General features: G+C 37.9%; 1 protein-coding gene across 1 annotated transcript; it reads right to left on the reverse strand.

Annotated features, from left to right (window-relative positions):
- Positions 1-27,725, reverse strand: TRAF3 (TNF receptor associated factor 3). Its single transcript, XM_053980780.1, has 10 exons — positions 27,484-27,725; positions 24,282-24,333; positions 21,933-22,037; positions 20,880-21,047; positions 16,553-16,633; positions 13,812-13,886; positions 11,914-12,006; positions 7,381-7,521; positions 2,278-2,452; positions 1-1,079 (listed from the first exon to the last, which is right to left on the reverse strand). The coding sequence occupies exons 1-10, from the start codon at positions 27,723-27,725 to the stop codon at positions 508-510; spliced, it is 1,704 nt and encodes a 567-aa protein (XP_053836755.1). The 3' UTR covers positions 1-507.

The raw sequence follows: 27,725 nt of genomic DNA on the forward strand, positions 1-27,725 counted from the left end.
TTAAAAAGACAATATACTATATTTCAGACAAGATTGCACCTCAGTTTTTCAAAGAATATCATAATTGCAACATTACTTCATCTTCTTTTAACATGCTGACAATTTCCAGCTAGCCCACATGTGAAGGGTTTTTCTTGTATTCTAGCTTAAAAGAAATAAAAGTCAGTAATTGATTCAGCACATACTGTATATGTCTTTTCACCTCCAATTGACTAGATCATTAATAAGTTAAAAAAAATCCTCTCTGACCATAATCACTATCCTGACGAGCGATAAGTGATTCGTCAGAGCTCAAGTGTTGCTAGTTCTATTAAAAAATATACCATGGTATGATTTCTTAATGTGTTGCTACTTTCGCAATTGGACCCTATGCAGTTATGCCTTCAAACTCTTCCATCTGTTCCACAAGGTGGTTCTGTGAGCTTTAGGACCTCTGATTGAAGACAAACTGATATAAAACCCCCAAACGGAGTTGCCTTCTGTTTAATCTGCCTCCCCCAGTGTATGTCAGGGGTCTGGTAGATCCGATGTATCCACTATGACTTTAATAAAAATAGTATCATCTTTAATATACGTTCCATTCTCTAGAACAGTTTGAGCCACAAAGACCGGGCAGCCAGATGCAATGTTCATTTCTCCAGTTGGCTTCTTGAAACTGCTGCTGTTCGGATCTGGCTTGAAAGCATCTCCCAAGTGGCGTCGAGACGGTCCCTGATCCATGAGCATGAGAGTCACTTTTTGTTTGAAGGGCCAAGGAAGCAGAGCATCGTATTCTCCACGCATTATGACAAAAAAGAGAGACAAGTGCGTCCCCTTTCCCATGCCATCTCCATTCAGGTAAACTCTGGCACACATCTTGTAGCCAAAGTATCCAGTATAAAAGGGTTGGCTGTACAGGGACAGAGTCTTCCCCATGACTGCTTCTTGCTTCCGACGTTTATAGTCTCGGATTTTCCAAATCAACACTCCGTTGTAACTTGCAGTTTCTAGGACCTGGAAGCGGAGGTCCATGTCAGCCAGCCGGATGTCGTGAACGCTCAGCATCTGATCGTGCCTGCTCAGCTGGGTCTCCAGCAGGCCTGGCAGAAACACAAAGGATGGGGGTGAGAAACCTGCTGTTTACTAAAGGCTGTATAAAAATCAACCACCAGTGCTGCTACTGTGTATAAAAACACTTTCCTCCTCAAGAACCAAAGTGCATTTAGCCACTGATGAAGCAATTTCTACAGTCTCTAATTTGCTGGCTGGTATCTAGATTAGCTGGGATTTTTACAAACATGGGTGTTAATCGTACATGCAGTGAAAGTCAAATATTCTAATCATCTAACAGATTTTTCCTAGTTACTAAACAGTATAACTAGAGGCTTCCATTTTTTGAAAGGAGACTTGGTAGCATTATCTGCAGATTGCTATTTAGCAGGTAAGACCTTGGACGCAGTTACAGATCCTGCGTAATCCCTCTGAAATTCAGAAGCAATCCTGATCACTCAAAACATTCTATGTAGACACTATTTGTCTCAGAAGCACAGTGCTGTTGCAATGTCTGAAGTTCTTCATAAAAAAACCCCCAAAATTCAAGCTTAGATCTGTATTATACAGTCATTTATTTAGTTTAGAGTGAGAGCTAAGTCTTCTGTGTCCCCTTTCCCTCTCATGTTACTCTTTTGTTTTGTTACTGGCAAAATTGGCCAACACACAATACTGAGAAGCAGATGAATTCATAAAGCAGGTTTATCTTATATAGGTCTATTTAAATGTTCTTTGTTACAAATGCCTGCCTATGCTCACTACACTGTCCTGCTGAATTCCAGTTTTTATTCAGAAGCACAATAACCTTACTCTAAAGCAGTTCTCAGTCTCCCTACTATCAAATACACCTGTCTAACAGAATCAGGATGGGTGGTTTCAAGTGGATAACCATACACAAGGTATGGATCCATTCACAGGGGAGAAGTGTAGTAAAAAATGTCAATATACCAAGACTATATTTAAAGAAGTTGCTGAAAGTTATTAGCTATCAAAGATCAATTGAGAAACTGTTCATAATGAGCTAACAATGCAGTCAAGACAAGAGTCAATAAAACAAAACAGAAGACAATAATCAAACCTAAGAAAAAGCACGGAAGCAATACCACACCATTAACAAATGAAATACACAATCTCCTACTCAAAAATCAGAAGAATTGATGTTTCCATATAAAAGCCACAATGGGAGTGCCACTCGAGGGACACCGTTTTCCTCTCAACAGCCCCTCAGCCCATTGTGCTCACACTCACTTGTATTCCGAGCTCCTTGCCCTGCAGTTTTATCAACACTTTCCAGCTCAGTCACTCTGTTCTGAAGGGATTCCACGCTGCTCTTCATGCTGTCAGCTTCCTCCCAGTTCTGTCGGAAGGGACGGATTTCTTTGTCCAGTTCTTTGAGTTTCTCTGCTTGACTGTCTATCACTCGCTTTACAAAATAATAGCATTTGAGTTAAAATAACACAAAGACATGATTTTATGCAAATTAAACAAAGATTATATGTTGGTAATAAGACTGAATTTCAATATAAATAATTTTTGCTTATGTCTAGTATTTTAATAACACAAATTTTGAAAATTTAAAGGAATAGCCCAGGTGTTTATGAAACACTTAAAAAAAAATTAGTGCTGCATAGGTAGAGCACTCAGAATTAGCAATAGCCTTATTTTAAAAAAGGGACTTGTTAGTGTGTAGCTCTTGTCTAAGGTAGTTTGATTTTTGGGTTTTTTTGAAACCTTTCAATACAAGAACAATTTTCTGAATGTCTCTACATTGGTATTATGGGCTGATAACTGTTGGGTTTCATGTGACAGTACTTAAGCAAGAAAGTATGGGCACAACTTCCTGTGGTGTGGATCAAATGGCTGCCCGTGTGCACAGATTTATATTGGTTTCCAGCAAAATAACTTATGCCTCCAGGAAAACATCATTATTCTTGCACACATGGAACATGAGTACACACATGTGCAAGCTCCCAGCTCACATAAATCAGTCATCAAAGCCTAAGTTATTATGTGCCCACAACCGTATCAGAAGCCCTCAAGAATGAAAGCAGAATGATGACTTCTATCCCCTTAAGTACCTTTAAAATTCCCACTCTTACTTCCTAAACTCAATAACCCATGCATTTTGAAGGTATTTCTGTTGAGTCCTTTTTAAAAAAACAAGTAAAAAAATAGCCCAGCTGGTTTTGGAAAGGCATGAAATATAACACTTAAGAAGGAAACAGACAGAAAGGCCAGTATTCTCTTAAAAAGGGACATTGCAAGCACCTTAGTATATTAAAATATAAAGAACATATTTCCCAGTCTACCTCAAATCTGATGCAAGAAATACACAGCACTTCACATTATCACAGCTAATTTGGACTAGCAGGAATTTTAGCCAGAACCCTATAATCAGTTGTGAAGTTCAAACGGTAACAAAAATATCTGAGAGAAGAAACTACTTTTGCTACCACCTACAGTTAAATTCCAAATCTAACTTTATAGCTTTATAGTTTATCATCATATAGAGCCAACAAATGTAAAAATGATTTTTCATTTCTTCACAAAAATAAAGTGGCAGTTGAGTTACTAAGAAAATAAATTTATTTTGCATTTGCCTTCTGGTTGGCCATGTGGATTCAGTGTTCCCCACTGATGGGGAATACCCTTCTGCCTCATGCAACCTCTATTTCCCCTTTGAGCCATTTGCTTTTAATCACGTGGTTTCATTTATACTGAAAGTCTGTAACCATTAATTGAAGGTTGTCAATTTGATGAGCCAGCTAGGAACATCAGGTTCTAGGAGTCTTATTTTTTTGTTTCGAAACAACTGAGCCATCTAACATATTTCAGGATTAACTATTTATTTCTATGTTCATGTTTTAAAACAAGTTAGGTATCTCTCACATCCAGAATTAGGGCTTTGTGAAGGAAAGCTGTGCACTGAATCATAAAGGCCAGGGGTATGGGCCCAGTAAATATATGAAGCAGCTTGCCTGGACTTACAAAACAGCACCTACCAACACAGTCACACCCTCCCACCTGGGCTGATGGTAATCAGACAGTAGAGCAGGGAAGGGCTGTTAGCCATATAAATAAGGAAACATAGCACAGCATGGCCTGACTGCATGTTGTGAGAGCAGAACCAAAGGATTCGGCCACTAGTTCACAGTTAACATGCAAAAGTAGCTCAAAATATGCCCAAGTCAGATATTTTTCCTTTACTCATACCAAACATGAAGTTTCCAAGGCAAGAACAGTAAGTAACATGGCTGGGGTTTGCACAGTGCCTCACCAACTGCACCTCTTTGGACTAACACAGCATCAAACAAAACAAATGATCACATTTTTATATGAAAGGGGAAGTGCTAAACATGCAGAAGAATTGTAAGCTATTCTTTTGGGAAAAAATAACCCAAAGTTGTTATTAGGGACTCACTTCTCTCCATCAACCTGTGCAACATTCTACCTTTGTACATGCATAACCAACTCTGGTTTAGCTGCTTCTGTTTCACATTGGCAAATGTGTAGCATTTTTATCTACTGTACCTTGACATGAGAATTCAAGAGATATAAAATAATCAAAAATAAGACTTCTATTTAATTTTTAAAAAGCAGTGGGATCTCTGTCTTTTTACCCTACAGGGAGTCAACCTCCCTCCTGCTGGGAGATACTGATGTACTAAATCTGAATTTAATGCAGCAGTGGAGATTTTCACTCTAATTATTCCATTAGAAAGCACACAGATGTCTCACACTGTACTCATAAATTTTCAAGTAGATATCAATTTTCTGCATGCACTTTTCATTCTAGCAACTGACCTCTCTAGATCATTAATCTCGAGTTATGTGCTTGGCGAACCATTGTGAGCTCCTTTTGATGTTGATTTTCATATGGGGTTTTGTTTAGTATTTCAACCAACTTCCAGAATTTTAGCACTATACTTACTAAAAGAATTTCAGAAAATGTCACGAGGAACTGAAGCGCTGTAATGACCTTTCCATTGCAACTGATAGGGCGAAACTGAAAAGCTAAAGAACAGACTAGAAAAGGTACTGCTTGACTTGGAAAACAAATCACGTGTCCTTCTCCTCTGAAGGAACGTACTACTCATCAAATCATTTTATGTTCATGAGGCCACTGTTTCTTTTGTCCCTCAGTACCTCATGTACACCCTGCTTACAATGGGCTTACTCACATGCTTCCATTTCCATCTGAAAGACTGGACACTGCATGTGAAAGTTCCTCTCCACATGACAGCAGCCAAAAAAAGTATCACGCATCCTTGGTAAAAACACTTTCCCTAGAGACCAATATATAGAGAACCCATTTGAAAACAAACCATCTCTAGGCTGAGGTTCCTGCCAGTGCCCAGACTCCTTTGATGCATTTACACTGGTTGTGTCAGATGCCTCACAGTGCAGATGATGCTCAGTGATGCTGTTGCCACTCTCCAGCCAAAAAAAAAGTCACCCAACAGCCAATACTGGAACTGTACTAGGCATCAAGAGCATTTGTACATCTTGGGGGACTAAGCAAATACCCCTTGCTCAGACCTGAACTGGTTAGTGCAGCATCCATGGCTCCCAGATAACCACAGCTGCTCAACACAACCCAGGGAAAGAATGGCTCACAAAAGGTAACTAATTCCTTCCACTTCTGATGGGCAACAGAAGGAGGCTGATCATGTTGTCCAGGAAAAAACAAATTGAGGGGTGTTTCCAGGATACCCTTAACAATCAGACTGAATCAGGAAATTCTGCTAAGTGGAAAAAAAGAGGTTGAAATAGCATTGAAATACAGTTTGGCTTAAAATAACTAAATTAAAATAGCTGGCAAGAGGAAGTAAAGAGCAGGAGGGGAAAAAAAGAAAAAAAAAAAAAAAAGAGCAAAACATTTTCTCCAGTACTTATTACCACCACAAAGCCACCTGTTGGAATCTGCTGCTTTGTAGTGGTTTGGGGTTTTCTTTTTTCCTAAACCAATCACTCGAAAATTGATTTTGCTAACACTTACAGCTCAAGGAAAAAGATATTGCAATCTGTCATTTAAGACAATAATGAAAAACTCTGCTCTGTATTTTTTTTTCCATTTCCACTCTCACTGCTGGCCATTGAGACAGCATGTGTAAGAACTCCAGGCTTACAAATTAACTTACCTCCTGGTAGATTCAATCAGCAATATCAGTACATACAAGGATTAGCTCCCCAGTGTCAGAATGCAATATTGCAGGCAGGCAGCCATATCCCACACTATCATCAGACAAGTAACAATGACTAAGGCAGGCTGAGCTGGTTACTAAGTGGGCAGGTCATGGAAAGAAATTACTGCTATAAGGAAAAAATGTTGCAGTTGCCAAACTTGAAGGTTTCCTGATAAAGCATCATCAAGGGTCTCCAGGATCTGAGCTCTTCAATGTGCCACCCTTTGAATTTTAGCCACACACTGGTTTGGATACCTTTATCTTTCTCGAGTTACCAACATTTGCAGTTTATATGTGAAGTGAATAATAAGTGAAAAAGATAATTTTATTTACATTCCTTTATGGTGGATGCTACAACAAGTATCTGATATTCTAGCAACAAACATACTACATTAATGTGTAAATGATACCTCCACAATTCCTTGCTAAATATCTCCTGAGGTTTCCCTTATTGTGGTTAGTATCATGCAAGCTAATACAAATTCCCAGCACCCACATCCCAAGTCAGCTCTGAATACAGAGCAAGGAATTTCAGCTTGGGCTAACCACCATGCTAGGGCATCTTGAGGATTAATAGTTTCATGCTGGCTTGTGGCCAGGTCATTCAAAACACAGAACATTAAACTCAGAGCTATGAGCGAAGGAATAACTAGATAAATTTTCCTCAGAAGGACAGCAGAAATAGGGATTTTTAAAAAGTGTATTCAAAAGCATTGTGCTATGTTTGAATTAAATCCACATCAGACTGATCTCACTCATGATTCGTTTTTTTTTAATACTGGCAAGTAGAAAAGGAACATCTGTAATACTCGTCAATTTTAAGGTGCTAATCTTGTCCTTCAGTGGGACTTCCTTAAGCATTTTTTTTAAGTAAAAAAAAAAAAGATTATTCTTCATACAAGACTTCTACTTTGTTTTCAATATTTTCCTTTTTTAAATGTTTTTTTGTGTTGTTTTAACATAGGCTAGGCAATTGCAGTGGTTTAGTTAAGTATCTTACCCCGTTAAACACAACAAACCAGAAAAAAAAATCGGAATGGCTCCCTAATAACGTAAAATATCTACCCCCCCTTTTTAATTAGACCACCTCACTTCACAAGGGTAAAGGTACAGAACAGAAGCTACTATCATTTCTGCTTTAATGGGGAGAGTCTGTATTTCTTACCTGTAAATGAAGTATTTTAGATTCATTATTCCGCAGCATTTCCTTCTGTCTTTCAATTTCTATTTCAAAGCTACAAATCTGATTATGTAAAGTTTGTATACTCTTGTTCTTTTCCAAACTTTCATTCTGGAGCAAGGCCACCTGGAAAAAATTCTACAATTACTCCTGCCAAAGTTTATTAAAATACTAAAATACCTATGTTAGTTTAAAACTATCTTAAACACATGAAAGGGATAAGATCCCAATAAAATCTCTCTCCATGTATTGCAAATAAATAAATAAAACACAACCTTCTGATAGCTATTTTTGCACTTCCAATGTATGGCATTGGTACAACTTTGGCTTAAGAAAGTGCAGATGAGATACAAAACCAGCAAAGAACTTGTGTCTAAATGTAACATTTCCTTTATTCACTTGTTGTTTAATGGCTTGGTTTCCTGGTTTACATCAACTGACTTGGGAGTTGCTTGGAGTTTGGAAGAAACAACCTAATTCATTCTAAATGGGTGTTAAGAACTTGAGCCCTGCACAAAAGGGACACCAGAGACAAGCTGAGCTGGTTGAATCAGGGAACACTAATCTTCACCTACTCCAATCTGTCCTGATCTATAGCAAGTTTAAGGAAAAACATCTGCATGGGACTGACTTGGCTTAAGAGAATGTGATGGTGATGAAAACTCTTGAAATGAGTGAATATAGAAGGAATCCATGCATTTGAAGGACAATCCAATGGTGCCTACTAGTAAAAAAGACCAAAGAATTACAGGCTGTGAATTACATTCTCTCTCTGCACTGACATTTTATGAATTTATTCATTAGTGACTCATTCTGTTTTTAAAACATGAGCCTTGTTAAAAGAATATTGTATTATATATCTCCTTGGGGATGAAAGTAATACAGTAAATATTTTCTGTCACACTGCTTAGTGCTTGTTCATTAATGTGGTTTGGAGAAGGGGGCTGCTTGGTGGTGGTGCATTGCTTTTTTGAGAAATGTAATTTTTCCCCAGGAAAGATCATTCAGCAGCAAAAATGTAGAAAACACTTGGCACAAGATGTTTGGACATGCCCTGAGTATTCCACAGATAGATCTTAAAACGGGTATGACACAGCATCATTTCAGACCCAAAAAAAATCTTGATAAATGTTTCACATCATGACCAATTACTTGGATGTTTCATGTTCTCAGAAAAATCTGCTCCTGGCCTTTATTACAAGTGCCAGTTTGAGGTTAAGTCATCTTCACCTCTGATGTGGGTGCCACTGCAGAATTCCATCCCCCTAACTGCCCTCTAATCAGACACCATCACCAAATCCCGTATGTGTCACTGCATTCTCAGCAGAACCTAGCCTGTTTGAAAAGGTAATTAATCTCAAATCTCTGAACCAGCCTAAACTAGACAAAGGACCATCTAAGTCCACAGACATTCAGCAAGTTCATTAGACAGGGGCCCAAATGTACAGAGATACCATGATATATGTGTGGGTTATCTACTTTTCAATACAGTACAGTACAGTATCTGTGCATATACACACATAGGCTGGTTCTACATTTTATACATGGAAAAACTGGCAAAATAAACACAACAGAAATGAGACAAAGCTAAGTTTGTCAGTCCAGAGAGAGAAGCAATATTGAGACTGAAGGAATGCTTAGGTACCAGGAAAAAATTTAAATTTAAACCAGTACCTCTGCCTCCCAGATATTTAAGATCAGCTGGGTGGACACCTCATTTTTTTTTGCATCCTCCATTTCCTTAATGAATCAGAGTTCTTTAGTTAATTGTGATCTTTACATTTCCCTTTTCTCACTATTTCCTCCTCAGGCCTCCTATTCACATGGCAATTGTGCTCTGGGTCACTAAGCATTGCATTTCCATTTTTGTACAAGTTATAAAACATGGGTCTGTTTTGTACGGAGATTTTTCCACACAGCTTTACAGAACACAAGAAAAGTAGAATTATGTCCTGCAGTCCTAAATTGTATAGAAATGCCATTGCTTAATCAGCAATTGTAGTTTGGCTGTGATTTGTAAATTAAAAAAAATATTTAACACTAAATAAGTTTTCCACCTATAGTTTCAGCATAAGGCTTTGGAACTCAGTTTTAAAAAAGGGTGAAGGAAACACACCATCTAATTACAAATTGCATCAGCTTCCTTTACTTAGTTGGCATATTTGAAATATTCTTAGGAAAAAGCATGCTCTTATTCAGCAATTTTGCAACTTAAGCTGTTGCTTACTAAAGAAGAATGGAAAAAAACATATGCCACAAGAAACTATTCAAACAGGTTCCGTATTTAAGTCTCGTATTAAAAAAGAAAAAAGAGTTTATACCAGTTTTCTGTAAGAATGTGATGAAGTCACAAAATTACGTTCAACCAATTATTTCCAACATTACAAAACTGTGGGAGTTCAGTCTGCAATTCTACACCATCACAGAGGGGGAAAAAGCACTGAATTTTAATTCCCCCTACAAAGTTTTGATTCAAGATTTTACATCTGACCTTCTCCTACTACTCTTTGCGACCAGCACCATTCAATACCAAACTACTAACTTAGCACAAGCTTTGCAGCTCTCAAGATTTCCAGTTTGCCTACTCCACATGCACTGTTAAAGAATGTGGTGACTGGGAGAAGAGAACTTCTCCTTTCCCCTCCCGACATACCACAGAGAGAACCCCAAATGAAATCTTGACCCTACACAAACTAAGAAGACTTCCACTGGCTTCAGTAGGGCTAAGATTTCTGAAATGCCCATCAGCCAAGTTGACTGTGCATTGTTCTTCAGTGCATTAATTTTTTCCTCAAAGAAGAGCACAGCAATGAAGTTACAAATCATTTTGTTACCCTTCCCTAGAATAAAGTCACTGACATATGACATGTGGTTAGCTATTCTGGTAAGTTGGCACTGGCTTGGGATTTCCAGTGATTCAACTCTTTATTATGAATAGGAAGAAGTCTATAAAGCAGGAAGTAAAAAGAAAAAAATGGACATATGATGATAAGCAGTTATGTCCTAAATGAAAGCTGAAACAGAAGTCGAGCATAAAACAGTAGTGAAGTGTATCATCTCTAAGGTCTGTAAGAGACAAACATAGAACCACTGGGCATTTTTTAAATGACAAAGCACCTCTCAAGACGCCGAGAAAAGGCAGAACATGATCTATTCTGCAAGTCACAAGGAACGTGGGTTTTTTCCTATGATGTGAAATAAATTGCATAGTTTTCATCAGACTAATGAAAAACGAACTAAGGATATGAATCTGTATCTCTCAAAACCAAAAACTGTGAAGTTCCTACACTGACAAAGTTTCAGATGCAAAAGCAAACTTATGTTATGGATCGTCAAACTAAGACCTACCTACACATGTTGAAAAATTCTCTATAAAAATATCTGTATTAGAACTCTGCCAGGTTCAATGGCTTCCTTAAGAGGCTTCAAGTTCAGTTCAGGAACAACCATGCTGGGGGCAAAAAACATATTACACTATTCCAGTTAATGTCTGCTTGAAAACTACAATTCCTGCAGCTGCATGACCTTGTTGGACACCCAGGCAGAAGAGATCTCTGTAGGACAAGAAGGGAATTTGCTTTCTAGACAGAGTTTGCTTGTGATCTAGCTTATGATCTGCTCTGAGATGACAGAAATCATATCCTAAGTGCCACTGAGCTTACTCTGGAATTGCTGCTTGTGAATTCATAAGAGTCTGAAGGGGGCTCCTCACTCATGTGCCTGCATTTGTAGAATACTTTGGTAATTCTGGGATCTTTTTTCTCCTAAAAATGCAGAAACATTTGATGTCTATATAAGATTTTTTCAAAAGGAATTAAGAAAACTGCAATCTGTTCTTCAGTTTTGCATTTTTTAAATCAAAGGCTTGAATTTTATTCGCAGAACACAGGTTAAGTCATTCAAGCTTATTCACAAGATCATAGCTGATACAACTCCCAGCATCTCCCAAATCCCAAACAATTTAAAACCTGGAGTCCCAAGGAAACACTGCAACATGAACTTCATGCTGGTCTAGCACTAAAGCAGACATCATCATGCCCATGAGTTACAGTATATTTAATTTAATTAAACTGTGCAGGTCTTAAAGTTTGGAGAGCAAGAATAAAAATAAATAAAATAAATAATCAATTTATTACACAATTCTGAAGTTATGTCAGGAAAAATTATGAGGTAGCAAAGATACAGCTCATAGTGCTGCCATGGCTTTCTGAACTCTCTGTTCTGTAAGAAGGCAACTCAGAGAGGAATCATAATACTGACTATTTATCTGAAGTAAGCGTTTTAATTAAGTTATCAACGAGGAAAATTATCCATCGAGTTGGGAAGCCAAGTTTCTCACAGCATTTTATTATATAGCAAAGGTACAAAGACATGCTAAATGGCTTGATAGCTTTTGAAGTCTACTAGTGCTTTAGCTGTAATGCTGAACAGCTGTAAAACAGGAAAAAAGCGCTTCTTCCAGTACTTTTGTATGATTTAAAGAAGTCAATGAAAATTAGAAGTGAGTAGAAGATATACCTTATTTTCTAGAGCATTGCTCCACTCTTTCAATAAGTTAACATGCTGCACTGCTGAGCTGGCTTCATGTGCTTTAATTTGTTGGTTTGTTCCCTGTGACAACAAAGAATTTATACATTTTAGCCAATTCCACTTCTTTTAAACCTACAAAGAAAGAGTATATAAAGACATCGAACCAATACTACATATTTTGGTTCACAGGTCCTTGTTGCAGAACTGTAGAGAGGAGGGAAATCTACTTGGGAATTTACAAAAAATCAGGAATACATTTAATATAGCAAGTGTTTTATACAACTGCTATGTATCTCCATCCAGTGTGCTTGATAACTCAGACACAATAAAGATGAACAAGATTTACAAAATGAGTTGTATTTTAGAGTCTTTTATGTAGCTTAGAACTAAATAAAGCACAATAAAACCCTTGAGTCATATAAAATCTGAAACTTCCAATTCCACTAACTGTAATTTAAAACTTCTGTTCTATTTCATGAACAGCTTCATAAGCATTACATTTTCCTTCAGCTGAATATTAAAGACAAATATTTAAGATAAATTTATCATCACTGGAAAGTGCCAGCTTTATAAACTACGCTGAGAGTTATTACAATGCCTACTTTGTCATGTTTAAGATGTTACCATGATTGTTTGTGATACTCAGAAGATATGCTGCCTCTGCACAACCTATAAGTGCTGTTACAAATAATCACTATATAAAGAGTTTACAGAACACACATAGATTATATACAGAGTACATAAGATGTAGACCACATTACTTACTTCGTTTGTATTGTGTTGATTACACCTACTTCAGTAAGTGCTTTGCAATGCAGAGAATTATTAGCTTTGATGGTAGATAGTACTGCAAAGCAACTGAAAGGGTTTCAATGATCCTCAAGGTATGTACTCTATATAAAGTACTAAAAATATATATGTGGATATATGTACATATATGCACACATATACATACATAAAATGAATGGCAATACGCACAACATAACAGTGGGCAGGGTTACAGCATTGATCAGTTCTACCACTAAGAGCATTACTGTTAACACTTAAAAAGATGAATGCTCATTATTTAAGAACCTGGAAATACCTGCAGGACATCATCTATAGAGATGTGTTGCTCCTCAGTGAGCCCTTGTACTTTTAAATAGCCATGGGCTAACAAATTAATCATTCTATCACATAAACACCATTTTTTCCTGTCAGTGGTTTCTGAAAATGTCCTGACTAATATTTTCATTACATCAGCATACAAATTCCCCAGGATTTATGGTAAGGGAAGCAGAATATTGGAAGAAACTGGAGTAATACTACTGAAACTAAACTCTCAGGTTTGACTTTATTTTTTTAAATATTGCAGGGATTGCCAGGGTTAAAACCTAAAACTTTTTTTTAAAAAAATAAATTTCATGCTTTGATTATACACCTATGTGCAAACAGACATATTAATGCACATAAAAATACATGTTTTAAGTCTGCTAACCTACATGTAACCTCAATTAAAAATATTAAGACACACAAATGAGAGAAAATATAAACATACTTAGTTCAGAAAATGTTTTCATAGAAAGAACTGAAGTTACTAGTCTAGTCTCTGAAGAACTAAAGAGACTTTCCTCTTATCCTACATTAACAAGTTCTTCAAATGTGTCATATTCCTATTTCAACAAGATACACCTAATACCTGAACTCACAAACCACTGCAGGAATGTGTGGGCTTTTCATGTTGTTTATTTTTAAAATGCAAAATCAAACATCTCCTGTATAATCACTTGGTGCAACTGGATGATTTTCTTAACTGAAACTAGAGACGTCCAGAACTTTCATGTCAAAGAATTAGGTTCTATTTGCAGACTTTCATCAATTGGGAAGTATAATTGTTATATACTGACCTGAAAAGTGCAGCCATAACGCTTAAAACTACAGGTACTTGGGGCATTAATACATTCTGACAAATGTGCATTCAACTGCAATAGGAAAAAAATGTGAGTTTTGTCAAAAAGACTTTGGCATGATAACATAAAGGGCAGAGGGTATCAGGTTTGTATTGTGTGCCATTTGCAGAACATACAACACACATGTGTATATTTTCTCCAGTCTGATCTCAAGTGCTAATTCTGTATATACACATATGTAAACCACACACACATGCCAATACAGTATACAGTGTGATACATTTAATATACAGTGAAACTTCTACCAAAGACTATTTCAATGGGCAACCCAATTTAAAAAAACCAAAACAAACAGAAAGAACATACTCTATAATTATTTGATTTCATTTGACTTTAGTGAATGGCTAATCTTTTCTCAAAAAATGATGTATTTTTTACTGGTGCTCTGAGCAAGTCTTAAGATCAGTTTCACTGTAGTAAAGTACATTTTTTTCTAATCCTAATTTCACGAGGAACCAACTTTTCAAAACATAACATGCAATTCTCCGTGCCTAAATTTAACAGTTAAATACACAAAAAAGACTAAACAAGTACTGCATGAAACACACAAAGAGTTTTAGAATAGGTACAGTTAAGTAACTTTTTAAAAAATGCAGTACACGGGATTAAAACTGATTAGTAAAATGCCTGCATTTTTCACAGATTGAGATTTAGTCCAATATCTTGGATTATTATGAGCACAGACCACTTTTCATTTAAAAGTAAACCAATTCACAGAAGCATATACATATATATGGACAGCAGCAGCACAGATGGCAGCAGCTGGATGCAAACTGCCTAAAAGTTGGAGCAGAAAGACATTTTTGGAAAGGACAGCCTAACAAACACTCTCTTTTCAAAAACAGAGTCTGCAGTTTGTATTTCCCACAAAGCAGACAGGAGCCAGAGCCTGGCTCCTCAACTGGCATCACTCTTTGGGTTGCAGAATCTCATCTGAAATTCCCACACCTTAAGCCCCACATGATTCAGCTCATCCACCTCCCTGGAAAGAAGTGGTGAATCAACTCTGCTCTCAATGTGTAGTTCTGGAACAGACAAGAGAGTCTTTAAAATCTCATACTGAGATGCCATCAGTCACTCATCTCTGATTCACAACTATTGTGTTCTAAACACTACCTGTAGAAATTCACAGTATCATTTCAAAAGACATGTAGTGGAGAAAAAAAATGAGGTAAGAAAGGGACATGTGGTCTAACAGGTTTTACAAGAATGCCACATTTTTCAACTTCTGAAAACCAGAAGTCTGCCAAAGAGTTATGAATTAAACATGAAAATTGTCTTTTATTCTACAATAAGATATCCACTTGTACACTACAGAATTTTCTCAAACTGTTAGGCAGGCATTTTCCCATTTTCTGCATTAGACTTCTTGTCCCTAATCATGCAACCAAGGAATACATACATTTTCACAGTATTAGAAAAAAAAAAAAAATTAAGCAACATACAGCAACAGATGATGCAGGGCAAAGGGCTGTTTAAAGTTCTGTTTCTACCCAATGGTTTCAAACCCCATTCTGACTCTGTGTGTAACAACCCAGCCTTTAATGGTGCAGCCCTTACAAGCAATCAGACACACCTCTTCTGAAAGTAACTGCTGAAGTCAGGGTTTAAGAATAAGCCAAAGGGCTCCAGAATAAGGATCTAATCTTGGCAGTAAGCACTGGTAGGGTTGGCCAGTATATGTATTTTCTCTTAACAGCTCAGTTTCTCGTAATAAATACAGTATCTATCATATATTTTCTATTTCATTATCTTGGAGGAAAAGACTGCATTAAACTTGGGCAGGAGTCTTATGCCTTCTGCACTCTGCCACAATTAATAATTTACAAGTGCAACTGAAAAATTGTACGAATCCAGCTTGGGAAGTAAGTAGCAGAGGAAAGAGAAAAGCTCATCCTCAGATCAGAAACTTCACTTTCCTTAAAAGAGGCTTACTGAGTGATGAAGACTTCAGGAAGTTCTTCTCTATCCTTGGCAAGTAAGTTCTTAAGGGAAAAATTAAGTACCTCAATTTTGACACAAGCTACTTTTATCTTTTCATGTACAAGAACATGGATCTCTTCAAAGCCAGGCTTAAGGTTTTTTTCATTTACATATTACTGGAAGCTTCTACACATCAGGAGAAACTTTTATGCTTTGTGGCATCTGCTGTTGGAGTGTTGTACTCAACCTTAATCTTACACCATTTCTCTAAGTATCAGTTACTATTTCCTACTCCCAAAATTTAATAGATTTAATAGTAATTTAAGTTTTTCCATGAAATTTCACATCTATATGATTTTTGTAGTTTTTACTAACTCTTGTCAACATGGACTGAATTATAATTGTGTATTTTTATTTTAATATAAGCTAACTACCCCAAGATGCTGCTCTATGGTGCTGAAACAAGGGAAGGGCAGGGGGAGAAATAGTAAAAACAAAAGCAAGAAGGACATGCGCTAATCTTGGACAAGCCAAGTGTAATAATGACTCAAAATTAAGAAATTGTTCCTTTTAAAATAGTTTTTCAAGAAATCATTAAAGATATTTGAGTGTTATCACACTTAACTGTGTGGTAGAAAAAGCTTTTCCTTAGATCTCACATTTTAACAAGGAAATGGCTTCTGGCAAAATTCTTGCGAGATCTTACTAAAGACATTATTTGGTTTTTCAGCACAACACTGGGCATGACTTCTTACCTCGCTCCTCATGAGTGTTTTAACACTACATTTATGAGGACATGAAACCATGACACATGGGCAGTCTGTATCTTCATGTTTCTACAGAGGAAAAAAGCAAACAAACCACAAATCAGATCTTACACTTTAATTAAGAAAGGAATTACCTGCAAAGAAAAGCATCCTACAATAATTAAAAATCCCACAAGATTTTTTCAATGTTATTCCCAATTGCGCAGTTACAGAACTGCAATTGCTCAAACATCATTTTATACTTTTGATGGAGGTGTTGATATTCTGAAGCAAAACCAAGAGGTTCCTTGTCTTCTCCCATTCAAAGCAAATCTGTTTGCTTCCCATTTTACTGGTTTTACTTCATACAATGAAACAGTAGTCAAAGTCAAGCTTTAACCCCCAACAATTACTCACAAAATTGGGCATCTTTAAGGGAAAGCAGAACTAGTGCAGATGTCCTTTCTAGTAAGGGTATATACTGCATGGAAAAGTTCATCAGAAATGTACAATGTCCACTGTCAGAGATTCTCTTTCCTATGTATGGGTATTCCCTTCCAATTATTTTCTAATTTTGATTCCCAAACACCTGATACTAAGACTCACTGTTACACATCATGATGCTGGGCAGGGATTTTAAGATGACAGGTATCTCAGCATAGCTGTCAAACCCTACCACCCCAGTGAGGGAAGAAACTCAGGCCCAAGATAACTGAATTTACATTTCCTCTCCGTTTTCTTAACAAAATGAAAAATCCGTTTCTCGTCAAGTGACACGTCCCATTCAACTTGAAACATGCTGCTTCATTTCTGGTACTTAAGAAAAGCAAAGGAAACAAAGCTCTAGATTTATAAGCCTGTTAGAAAGGGAAGAACAAATAACATGCCCTTTTGCCCAGTAACCAAGTCTATTTTTTGAAACAAAACGGAGAGGTAAAGGAGATCTGATCTCCAAGATGTGAAAGGCCTTGGTCAGAATTCTGGCATAAATCTGCCACTATCTGAAGTTGTGCATCTCCTCCTTGTAAAGCAGGCCATCAGATGGTGTCCTGAGCCATCTACCCTGCTGTGCTTCCCATTCACACTCGCTCACTTGGGATGAGGCACAGTCCCAGGGAACCAGGGAACCCTCAGCTGCTCCTCAGCCAGAGAGCTGGGACAGCTCCTGAGCCATCTCCAGTCCCCACCAGCGTACCCAGCCAGGAGCAATGCCAACCCCCCTCCTCAGAGCAGCCTGTCAGGGTGACAGCAATGCTCTTCTGACAAGTGGAGCCCCAAAGCACCACTCCTGCTCAGAGTCAAGAACTGGACCTGGGCCTCTCCTTCTAAACACATCTGGAATTGCTGGAATTGTGCTGAAGGGAGACATCTCACACAACCACTTTAGGAGCCTAATGCCCTACACACATCCTTAATTATTTATCAACTAAAACCTAGAAAAGTAATATTCCCTTCTAATGTTCATTCCCTAATTCCCTAACCCTGTTCCCTAACCTGCCCAAACCATCTGACAAAGGCTGTGACACTAAGTCTTGGTTCATGATGAAAAGGCAACATGCAACTCCTCGGCATTCTCTCCTGTTTTCCTCCTTGCTCCACATCCCAGTGTCCACCCACTGAAGCCACAGCAAGCCTTTCCAGAGACTTCAGGATATACTAGAGTAACCCCAGTCCAGTGGCAGAACTCTCTCCCTCCTAATCTCAGTTCACCCAGTGGAGTACATAAAGCCAAACACCAAATCCAGTACAAACCACAGGTGATAGCACATGCAGGGCTCCCAGCACAGGTGAGGGCAGGGCATTAACAGACAGGACAGGATATTAACACGGCTCCCAGAAGAGCCAGTGCCACATTAGGAACATGTCTGGCTCCAGAGCAGTAACAGGGAGCAAGGGACAATGTCTGGGGTCTTCCCTGATGCTGTCCCAGTCAGCTCAGCTGTATTTCAGAGCACTGGGTAGAGCCCACATTGTCCTGGCAGGGTCTGGTTTATGGCCAAGGTTTCAGGGAGGAGCCCAGGCATGAAACAGTGCTGTCCTTCCAGATCCATGTCACACTACTGCTGTCAGTATCAGTGTTACAGGACAAGCACTTCCAAGCAGCTTTGTGGATTATATACAGAAAAATACAGTAACCCAGAAGCATTTCACTACTAATTTCCATTTTAACAATGCACCATCTTTATCTGTCAGGAGGTAGAGGATGGAAAAAGTAGGTTTGTGACAAAAAGAAACCCTCAATTTTTAGATGGTCTGAACAAAGGACATTAAGAGGTGAGTGGGCATGCAGGCAAGACAAATACAATCTACAAAAGCATTCTACTGACACTGTTAACTTGTTGGAGTCTGCCTCCAACAACGGGGATTTCCTACCCCACGGGTCACGGGATTCTATGAAGATATGAACCACATGTTCTCCAGTAAAATTCTTTGTTTCCATTTGCATACCTTTTTTCTCAGTCTGCTCCCCCTATCTCCGTTTTCAGTTCAAGTCACTGAGGCCAGCTTCAGCCATTATTACATTAGAGAAAATTCTAGGCTACAGAACTCAGAGATGAACTCAAGTTCATCTTTAAAAATCCAGTTTGGTCAATGGGGTGACAAAACTCAAAGGAGAAGTCAAAAGAAACCTTACAGTACCTAAAAGGGCCTAAAGAAAGCCAGAGGGGGACTTTTTTTACAGAGGCATGTAGAGATGGGACAAGGGAGAAGGGCTTTAAGATGACAGAGGGCAGATTTAAATTAGATACTAGGAAGTTCTAGACTGTGAGAATGGTGAGGCACTGGAACAGATTTTCCAGAGAAACAGTGAATCCCTGGAAGCATTCAAGGCCATGTCAGATGTGGTTTTGAGCAACCTGGTTGAGTGGAAGCTCTCCCTATCCACAGCAGAAGGCTTGGAACAAGAAAGATCTTTAAGGTCCCTTCCAAGTCAAACCATTCTGTGATTCTAAGATTCAAACAAACAGTGTAATTAAGCTTCTGATTCTTATTACTGAAGTATAGCGAGATAACATTTTAATCAGGCCACAACAAAGAAGCCCATCTGCATTTCTATAACCACTGAACTTTTAAAAATCTAGGACAAAGCCCCAAAAATATCAGCCAATCCAGTTTGCGCAGAACATAGTTAAAACTCACCGATTCTGTCTGTTAAGACACCACACATGTTTTAATATCACTTTTTGCCTCACACCAACCCCCAGCCTAATCATAATTCTGGGAGAACAGCATCCATAATCTACCTAAATACACTTTCACCTCTGTATCAGAATGTACAAGAATAAATACAGGGCAGACTTAATTTTTCCTGTGTATTTTCATGTTTCAGCCACCTGATTCTAGGTAAGGCACAGTTATTGAACTACCAGCCCCTGCACTCAATTAACTGAGAGCCAAATCTAAACCAGAACTTGGCAAGTTTCTACCTATGCCTTTTTGTAACAACATCTCCAAGCAAAGAACACTTCTCATCATTGTCAGACTTCACCTAACAAACAACACACAAGAACACAAATGAGAAGAAAATTTTCATCACTCTTACTGTAGTAAGAAGGTGTGAGATCCAAGACCATCAAACTACAGAAACTATGTAGACAGAATTTTAAAAAAAATGTTAAAATCATACCAAGATAGATTCAGCATAATATCTTTCCATGTGAAATAATATAAACACAGTCAAGTTAAAATTCTACGTGTAAAAAAGCATGACTTTCTCAACCCCTGCTCTATAATTCTAACCCTCAATATGCTGCCTATCATACAAGCTACTCTGATGCCAAGAACAGCAGTAACTCATCCTAGGCCTGTCATGTACCACTGCTGGTTATGCCAAGGTACAATTTGCTTTTGCATTCTTCCTTTCCTCTTGTAAGACAGAATTGGTTGTACATTCTTCCCTTCCTCCCCTAACAGATCACACAGTACCCAAGAAGGATTACATAGAAGATGCTATTTTTCCAGTCAATTGCAATGCTTATGCTTTTCTTATACAATATTTGATTGTTATTATAGTAGTTGCATTTATTATCTAAATTGTAAAAAACTCTAAAAAGCATAGCAAAATTAACTTCAGTGTCAATACCAGGCAGTGGATCTGAACTTTTTAAAATGCAGTATCTGAACATCAGAATAAAGAAAATATTTCCTGTTCAATGCACTTTTTTTGCAGGAAAAATACATGCTTTGAAAGTCAGCCTGTTTTCTTTTTTGATTTATTAATTCTGGCTAACAGGCCAAAGCTCTTTTGGCAGCTACAGAGAAGGACAAGAAAAGTTGTTATTATTGTACATTAATGTAGGGAATCTTGATGTATATACACAAGAAAATACTGCACCTGCAACATAATCATTGGGACTTGGCTTTTACAGTATTTACAGGTTGTCTCCCGGTATTTACAGGTCTTCTCTACATGGTCTGGCAAATCTTTTCTCAGTATTTTTTCTTTGCAATCAGCACGAGGACATGGGAGTTCTTCAAACTGACAATCAGTCCTCAAATGCATCTGGAAGATTAAAAAAAAAAAAAAGTCAATCCAATTAAGCTTTGTGCATGCCTTCCATCCTTTGAAGACATCCAACATTAAATAACTTCAGAACCAAAGTAAGGAGAGTTATTTTGTGAACTGCATCACACAAGAGCAAACACTGACAAATCTACTCAGGAATACATTTCTGACTGTACAGTCCCTTTACCTGGACAGCTGATTTCACTGCATTACAGATCTACATGACCTACTCCTACACTAAAAGCATTCTAAGACAGCACAAAATTCTACCCAGGCTGTTTAAAGAAAAAGTAAGCACTCTTTTTAAATGTATATTATTCCACATAAACACAGATGCTGCTTTAAATTGTTTAGGTACCTGAGCTTGCTCACTCAAAGCAAGAATCTACACATCTCACTGCAAACTGCTGTGCAGCCATACCATACAACTGTTGAATTACAGAATTACTGCTATCTCATGCCTTCACCAAAACAGCTACAGCTTATTTTACACAATTCTGGAGAAGCTAAAGGTTTAATTTCAGCATTAACACCACATGAGAGGATTAAGATAAATAAAAACACGCCAAAATAGAAATCAAATTTCTCACATTTGTCAAGTACACATCAAGATTCTTCACTATTCTATTTCTCCTTCCAGTTCTCATTTGGTTCATACATTTATATTTCCAAGCTTTAGTGCCAGACAATCACATGATTTTTTAGAATTCCTTACAGTTAAAAAGCTGAGTTTTAAAACAATTTAAATCTATTGTAACATTTCTAAATCACATTAACCACCAGTGAGAGTAAGTTAAGAAAGTGACTGTAATTTTAATTTGCAAGAATTTTTAAATCATTCTCTAACTCAAAAGAAAGCTTATGACTGTTAGATTAACTTACCAGTAATTGACCCAAAGATAGCTGCTCCTTACAGCCTTTGTTTTCATTTCTGCAGTATATCTGAAGGGCAAGTAGTTCTCTCCTGCAACAATTATCTTTAAATACCTGAAAAATCAAAAATCACTTTATTTTACAAACTGAAAACCACACAAGAATAGGTAAGTTTAAATAAAGTAGAAGCCATGCAATTCAGCTACAGCATTGTCATTCAATTCTAGCTTTATGTGCCAGAAATAAAATCCTGCTATTCTATTTTTCTAGAATGTGCACAACACTGAGGTTCCTCCACTGTGAAGCAGCTCAATGAAAGAGTATTTGGACAGATACTCTACTACTGTTTCAGCTGTACTGTAAATACAATAAAGGGAAAGGTACAAGAAAGGACCAAATTTGCTTTTTGCTGGCCAATATTAGGCCTGCACAAGCGAGAACTCTCTCCATTGTTCGGGGAGCTGCTGTATTAGGCACAATGCCATAGGACAAAAGAGACTCAAAGCACCGTAGTTAGGAGAGCAAGTGTTTCATGGATGGTGGTCCCAAAACTAGATTGGGGGGCTGGAATACCTACCTGCACTTCAGTGGTGACACAATTACAGGTATTTTCTAAGGTTTTAGATGGAAGGAGGTTTTTTATATCACAGAGAAGCAGGCTTTAACTGTCTCTCCATTTTAATGTTTATGAGCACTTTCAGCATTTTTTGTCCACAATAAAACTGGAAGAAGTTACAGATAGAGAAGTTGGGGTTTGAGTTTTACCCCATAAAAGACAACACAACTGAACTCTCAAGGAGCCAAATTGCAAAAGGCAGGAACTAGATAGAGAGAGACAAGAATTGAAAACCATTACTGCTATGTTAGAAGTCCATAACTGAAGAGATAAACTTGTAATTGTTTTTCAACTGCTTTAATAGCCATTAAGAAATACCTAAGAACCAAGCCCAACCTATGACTTCTTTTCTGATAAACAGACTCCTGTGATATGTGCACACTGCAGCACTCCTGTAATTATGGAATGGTTCTGCATGCTAACACTTAACCAAGAATTATAATCCACCTGCCCACAGTGACTATGAACCTATCCCCAGTATCAGTGAAGAAGGGAACACTGCAATCACTCTCATCTGATCCCATCTGACACGGGTCACTGATTTCTATTTACTTTTCAGAAGCATGTGGGAAATTTAATGAATCAACAAGTCTCATTTAAATAATCAATTGGCTCTGCTGCAGTATCTCTTCCAAAGTAATTCACAGGGTCAGTATGCAGAGTTTTGCTGACTGAAGATAAGGTAAGAAGACAACCTTTAAAGTTTTTCAAAGACTATCTAAAAGCATTTCTGTGATTCAGGACTTCAGCATTTTGTGGAAAGAGAGGTTTCCAGTTTCATGAAAAACACTAATTTGCACAGTTACTCTAACAGGTATTTAGTATACATTGGCCTTCTTGTCCTGTTTTAAAGATATTTGAAGTTTCATAACAAATGCACATATTTATGTACATTGAGAGACAAAGTCAAGAGTTAAAAGAACAAATAAATTAGGCATCAATATTATTGGTCTGAGCTCCTGGAGAGTCCCTCCATGTCAAAACTAAATTACACTGAGAACTATTCAGAGAACTGTTTTGGATTAAAACAAAGAGATTAATGCACCCATCAACCTCTTCTTCAAAATGGTTATGAACACAAGTATTCATTTAGGCAAGAAAGACTACTAGCACAAATAATTTACTGAACACTTTAGCAATAATGTAAAACCACATAAACCATGTACTAAGCCAAGAAGTTTTTCTACCTTAACGTTTCAAAGGCAGCAAAAAGTTTTGATGTGAAAAACAGTGAAGAGGGTATCACTGAAATAACTTCTACATATAAAAAAGAATCTGATTCCATTACCACTACTGTAACTCCCCACTGGCCTAATTCCAGTGGGGTTCACTGAACACCACACTGTAAAAGAGATGAGTGAAACAGCAGCCACTGGTCTAGAACCAAATCAGTGTTCACCTAGACTGTCACATCCCTGCAGCTACAGGAGATGGAATATTTCTTATCATCCTCTGGACTGATGGGAGGACAACTGCAATGTGTTGCTGCAGCTCCCAACTAAGAGTAAGAGATGTGACACCTGTCTGGACTTTTTGGGATGAAGCTGTCATGTTTTCTACCATGAGGTTAACAGGAAAAATGAGCCACCTACCTCTATAAAATGCATGCCTTAGGTTTTATGAAAAACCTACCTTTTTAGGCAGCTTATTAGGTTTATGAAATAATTACCACATAACAGTAACACAATTTGTGTATGCCACACAGTTCAATACTCTTGAATAAGAAACAATTTTAACAATACCTTATCTTTTACTATGCTTTCTTGACATGCTGTACATTTTGGACTAGAAGACCTGAAAAGAGAAAAACTATTTTAGCTCATCTGAATTTTTGTAGTACAAAAATTTCAGTTTGTGAAGCACTTAGTTTTGATTATTCAATATATTCTAGAATCATTAAAAGTGGATATAGTTAATTGTAAGGAGAAAATACAACATTATTTCAATAAATTTGAACATTTGAGTGTTCAATGTAAAGTATCTGGCATGCCCAAAGTAAAACCACCACAAAGTCTCCAGACAACTGCACAGTGGTTTTCAAGCTGGCAAAACTCATTCCCTATTTTTCAGTCTGCACCTGATCCAAAGTCGTTGTCATTTCTCAATCTGTGCAAACAGGCCAAATATTGTTTCTTCAATTATTGTTTTTCAAACAACACCTAATGAAAATTTACTTTCTCTGACAGTCAATTACATATACTTTTAGGGTAAAAAAGTATTTATCTCCATCTCCTTCAAGTCTGTTCTGGTTTTAGCAACTGTTACAGATGCTTGTTGCCTCCTCTATCTGAACTACTGCCTTGTAGCTGTCTTGGTAAAGTAATTATTAAACTTGTGACCTTTTGGACAACAAGCAGAATCAGGAGCAGGGCAGATTGTGAAGAGAAACTGGAGTGCAGAAAACCTGAGTTTTTACAGCTGTTTCTGGCTCTGACCTGCCAAGTGTTGTAGTGTAAACCCCTTAGAATCACAGAATGGATTGGGTTGGAAGAGAGTAAAGCTCATCTGGTTCTACTGCCCTGCCATGGAGAGGAACACTTTCCACCAGAGCAGGCTGCTGCGTTGGTGGTGGAGTCACCATGCCTGGATGTGTTTAACTGGATGTGGCACTCGGTGCCATGGTTTAGTTGAGGTGTTGGTGCTGGGTTGGACTCAGTGATCTTGAAGGTCTCTTCCAACCTAGTGATTCTGTTCCTTTTTAGTTCCTTTTCACGGGAACAGTGAAAATTATTTCCCTTGTAAAGCACAGAGACGAAAAGCACCGGGTAAAACTGCATGAATTCTTTCATAAAGCAACTCACTGACAGGCTACCTAAGCTGTGGCTGCCAGCAGCAGTGCAAATCATGTAAAAGGCTGAAAAAGTTCAATTATGTTATATATTCTGTATGGTTATTTCAAATCATCTCGCTGGCTTCTGCTTTTCAAACCAACCATTTTGTGTCTCATCATATTTCTGAGCATCTTAAGTACCTTGAATATCTGTAATGCTTTTCATAAGTCAGAAACAAAAAGGAATCTAAACTACATCAGGGCATATAGTGTTTAATACAATGTCATGCTTTCCTTGCTCTTACTGAATTCACTCAAGCATCCAATTTGCTTTTTCAAACTACTCTTGCATACTGAGCAGACATCTTTACTGCTTTAGCTCCACCAACTCCCAATTCCTTGTCCTCAAACAACCCTGGAACAGAAGTTGCTAGCATATAATTACTGTGTTTGTGTATGCAGCAGCGTATCAACACTGAGTGAAAAAATATTGTGCCAAATACAGGACCAACATAACCCCATTTTACTCTCAATTTTATGGTACTATTTTTATTTAAAAAAATAGAGGGGGGAATGTAAATTTTATTTTAATAAAGGATTTGTTTACAACAAGCACTTAAATAAAGTTAAATAACTCAATGGCCTTAAGCACGTGTCCTTTTTAGTAACAGACTGGCTGGAAAGTCAGGAAGATAAAATTACACATATTCTAGCTACACTGTAATAAACACATGTGCATGTCTCACAGCAGGGAAGGAAAATTGCCCAGACTCTAGCAATGCCAGAATTGTTACTGCTTAGATTGTCAAGGATCTGCTCTGCCAACCTGCTCACATCCAGGCATGGCAGGTGTTTGGTTTTTGCAGTCACTGTTATTAACCATATAAGTGTCTTCCAAAAACACATACTGAATAAGAAATAACTGCATTTCTTAAATACCACACCTCACTTCTCACTGTGTACCAAAAGAAACATTGGTGGGTTTTTTTGTTGTTGTTTGAAATATGAAATGCTGTAGGCACAAAACCTGCAGGAGTGCATTAGTGAGCTATGGACCCTTGTGTTTGCCCAGTACAGAGATTACTCCTTATCAGGAGACTGAGTATTGTAATAACTTCCATACTCTTTTGCCATGCTGCATGTAGCCTTGACTTAGATATATAAGTATTAGATATCAGATTACAATATTTCCAAGTGACATATAAACCAGCATCTAGAGTCAGAGTGGTCACAAAAAGTAAACAGATCACCAAGGCTTCCAAAGTCAAATGCTCTCTCTGATAGTAGTCCAGTATGCAACATTCATCCAGCCAAGTATCTTCTGTATTTCTGCTTTTCCAGTAGTAAATGAACATATTCGGTGCTTATGTACCCCAGGAGACTGAAGTGTGCTGAATGGTCTCCAAACCTTACACAAAGTTTTGAAATCACATTACTGAACACAACCAGCAGTAATGCACCAAAGTTGAGAGACAAAGAAATCTACTGATGCTTAGGCACTTAAAACCTAGATACTCCCTGAATGATAGCACTTTTATTCTTATCTAGACTGGGAAAGATTGCACTTCTCAGCTCTCATTTTACATCTATAGCATTCACTCACCTCTTTGCACTCTGGCCCAAACATCTCAGTAAATAGAGATGCCAGCCTTTCTGACCCTCCTGCAATCTACAGGACATGCAAGTCCCATAACAAATAGCTGGAAGGGCTACAGGGAAACTGCTCCACAAGCAGGTACATATATCCAAGGGTCTCACCACCCATTCTGAGGCTGGGTCCACAGCTGGGTTAGATATCACCACCCCAAGGAACATGCTCACTTCCTCACACAATTACTGTGTGTATTTGACACCAGATTACCCAAGTTAGAAGTCTTATGAAACAGCTACTCCATTTGGCTTCCACAGGGAACAAAATTTTTACCTAACACATTTCTACACAGGATTACACCACCTTAACAACTGTTCCAACAATACTGATGGAAAACTCAGTTGTCTTACCCTGACCCAGAGTAGAGCAAAAATATTTGCACCAGCACACAGATAACAAATACTCAAGTAAGCAACAGTGGAAGGCTCAACATATTCCTAAAGCTACAATGGTGTTTGCAGTAATGGCAGTAGTTCACAACATTTGAAGTTATCAACGTGCTCTACCAGAACAAACAACATACCTCAACAAGGCATTCATGCAGGTTTCACAGAACCTGTGTCCACATTCAGTCTGTTTAGGATTGCATAAGATGAGGTGACATTTTTCACATTTGTACTTATCTTCCACAGCATTCACAAATTTCTCTTTGTAGCCACCTTGCTCTGGAACATAGATGGATGCTGATGGACTGCGGTCAGGATTGGCCCTCTGCTGTACCATTTCTACAGATAAAGGGGGTTCTGACTTCTTACTGGGGTCCAT

This window comes from Vidua macroura, chromosome 6 (genome assembly GCF_024509145.1).
Source record: "Vidua macroura isolate BioBank_ID:100142 chromosome 6, ASM2450914v1, whole genome shotgun sequence".
NCBI lineage: Eukaryota > Metazoa > Chordata > Aves > Passeriformes > Viduidae > Vidua > Vidua macroura.

Bases quoted from the DNA above. Each gene is read 5' to 3' on its own strand.
- TRAF3 (XM_053980780.1), bottom strand. From the start codon at position 27,725: ATGGACCCCAGTAAGAAGTCAGAACCCCCTTTATCTGTAGAAATGGTA. The intron at 21,048-21,932 runs GTAAGTTAATCT...TTAATCTTCCAG, and splicing joins TATCTTTGGGTCAATTACTG to ATGCATTTGAGGACTGATTG. The intron at 16,634-20,879 runs GTGCAGTATTTT...TTTCCTCTGTAG, and splicing joins TCCCAATGATTATGTTGCAG to AAACATGAAGATACAGACTG.